Source organism: Verticillium alfalfae, genomic scaffold (genome assembly GCF_000150825.1).
Source record: "Verticillium alfalfae VaMs.102 supercont1.7 genomic scaffold, whole genome shotgun sequence".
Classification (NCBI taxonomy): domain Eukaryota; kingdom Fungi; phylum Ascomycota; class Sordariomycetes; order Glomerellales; family Plectosphaerellaceae; genus Verticillium; species Verticillium alfalfae.
The window spans coordinates 663,341-665,529 of record NW_003315032.1 but is presented as its reverse complement, the minus strand read 5'-3'; the positions used below and the strand labels follow the sequence as shown (position 1 = coordinate 665,529).

At 59.8% G+C, this 2,189-nt stretch overlaps 1 protein-coding gene across 1 annotated transcript; it reads right to left on the bottom strand.

Annotated features, from left to right (window-relative positions):
* Positions 1–37: 37 nt before the first annotated feature.
* On the bottom strand, positions 38–1,657 carry VDBG_06024 (general amino-acid permease GAP1; the record flags this gene model as incomplete). Its single annotated transcript, XM_003003536.1, has 1 exon — positions 38–1,657. One exon carries the CDS (start codon positions 1,655–1,657, stop codon positions 38–40), a length of 1,620 nt encoding a protein of 539 aa, XP_003003582.1.
* Between the last annotated feature and the right edge of the window lie 532 nt (positions 1,658–2,189).

Below are 2,189 nucleotides of genomic sequence, written 5' to 3'. Positions count from 1 at the left end.
CGGGGGCAGCCAGGTAGCGCAGGAAGAAGGACTTTTGCTATGCCTCTGCTGTCAAGCTCGTCGACCTCGATGGGCATGCGCCTACACAAAACTGGGCCACGAGGACGATACAGTTCATGATGAGGCCGCACCAAGAGCCGGTGACGCCGACCTGGGACCGCCAGGCGAGCTCGCTCGGGTGATGGCCGGCGGCGCCCCAGGCTTGGCGGAAGCGGATGTGGCAATAGCAAATGGAGGCCCATGTGAAGATTGAAGACAGTCCTGAAGTAGCGAGGAGCCAGTCAAGAATGTCGGACTGCTCAGGCATGTCCGCGATGTAAGAGAGGAGGCCGATAACGGCGGCGGCACCGATGGCCATCAGAGGCCGGCCCTTGCGATCAATGTACGAGAAGATGCGGGGGGCCTGGTTCTGGTCGGCCAGAGCGGCGAGAGTACGGGAGGAACCGAACACGGCCGAGTTGCCGACGGAGAGGACTGCGATAAGAATGACGGCGTTCATGATATCGGGAAGGACGCTTATCTTGGCTTCCTCAATAGCGATGACGAATGGGGAGGCGGTAGCGTTGATCGGGGACTCGACGGCCATTAGACGGTGGTCGTTGTGTGGCACGAGAAGGCCGACAAGGGTGAGGGCGACAATATAGAATAGCGTGATGCGCCAGAAAACCTGCTTAATAGCGGTAGGCAGGGACTTGCGCGGGTTGGCCGTCTCAGCAGCCGCGAGACCGACCAGCTCGGTGCCGGCAAAGGCGAAGGCGGCAGTGACAAAGACGGAGCAGAGGCCCTTAAAGCCGTTGTTGAAGGCGCCCGGGTTTTGCCAGTAGCGCCCACCAACATAACCCTCGCCCGGGGTGCCACCAATGTTGAGAACAATGCCGAGCAAGATGAAGCCGATGACGGCAATGATCTTGATGAGAGAGAAGATGAACTCGGCCTCGCCATAACCCTTAACGCCGAACATATTGATGCCGATAATACCGATGAGGAAGATGGTGACAAAGATGGCGCGCGTCACCGACTCATCCCAATAGTTGATGGTAATAGAAGCGGCGATAATCTCCAGCGGCAAAACAATAAGCCACTGGAAAGCATAGTTCCATCCCATGGCGAAGCCCCAAGAGGGGTCGATAAAGCGCGTCGAGTAGGCCGAGAAGGATCCGGCGACGGGAAAGGTCACGGCCAGCTCACCGAGAGCCTGACACGTACAGTACAGCATGGCGCCGACGAGAGAAAAGGCGATGAGCAAGGAAGCTGGCCCTCCGTTGGCGAGGGCCCGGCCTGAAGCAACAAACAGACCGGTACCGATGGAGCCTCCAATAGCGATCATCTGTAGGTGACGGCCCTTAAGACTCCTCACGAGGTTCGAGTTGACGGTCTGCAGAGTGGCTTGGCGCAGGTCATAGTAATGAGGGTCGAGCTCGTGCTCCTCGCCATCCTCGTCGAGGAAGCCGGTGGCGCTGGACGGTTTGGGCAGGATGCTGCGGTCGGGATCGCGCTGGAAGCTCTCGCGAAGCGGCTTCCAGCGAGAAGGGTTGGAGGAGGCGTCGTAGACGGGCTCGCGCAGGCTGAAGTCGCGCATGCTGTAGCTGCTCCCCTGGCCTAAGGAGTCCTCTTTGAACTTGAGTGTGTTGAGCTCTATATCCCGGTGCGATGCCATGGTCTAGACGGCGGGAGTCCCTGGGGCTTGGGGCGTGGGCGGGGTCGTAATGGCCCGCCTTGGGACGGGACGGAGCGTCTCCTGGGAACCGCAGAGGGAGGCTGGCGGCAGCAGCGGCAGCAATGAAGGCTACCGGCAATGATTATGGCAGAATTCGATGTGGAGGGTCAATAATCACACGTTGGGCGGGTATCTGAACGGCGGCATTCCAGTGGTGAGTCGTGAGGGGGAGCAGGGAGATTCGAGGGTTCAAATGTTCGAGAGTTGAGGCGAGGTGATTGGTGGTGGGTCGTGGCGACTCGAGGGATCTGACAAGGCCAGATCGAGCGCCCGGAAGCGTTTCGCAAGGGATGGGATGAGGATGGGCGTCTTGTTGTCAGCGACTCGGTGAGATGAAGTCTTGCGAAGGCGACAGAGAGGAACGGAGAGAAGGACGCGGCGGTGTTCCTGGATGCATGGGGGCTGGGCTGGGGGGGAAGGCACCATCTGGTGGAAATGGGCGGACGTTGGTGGACAGGCATGGGGGAAGAAT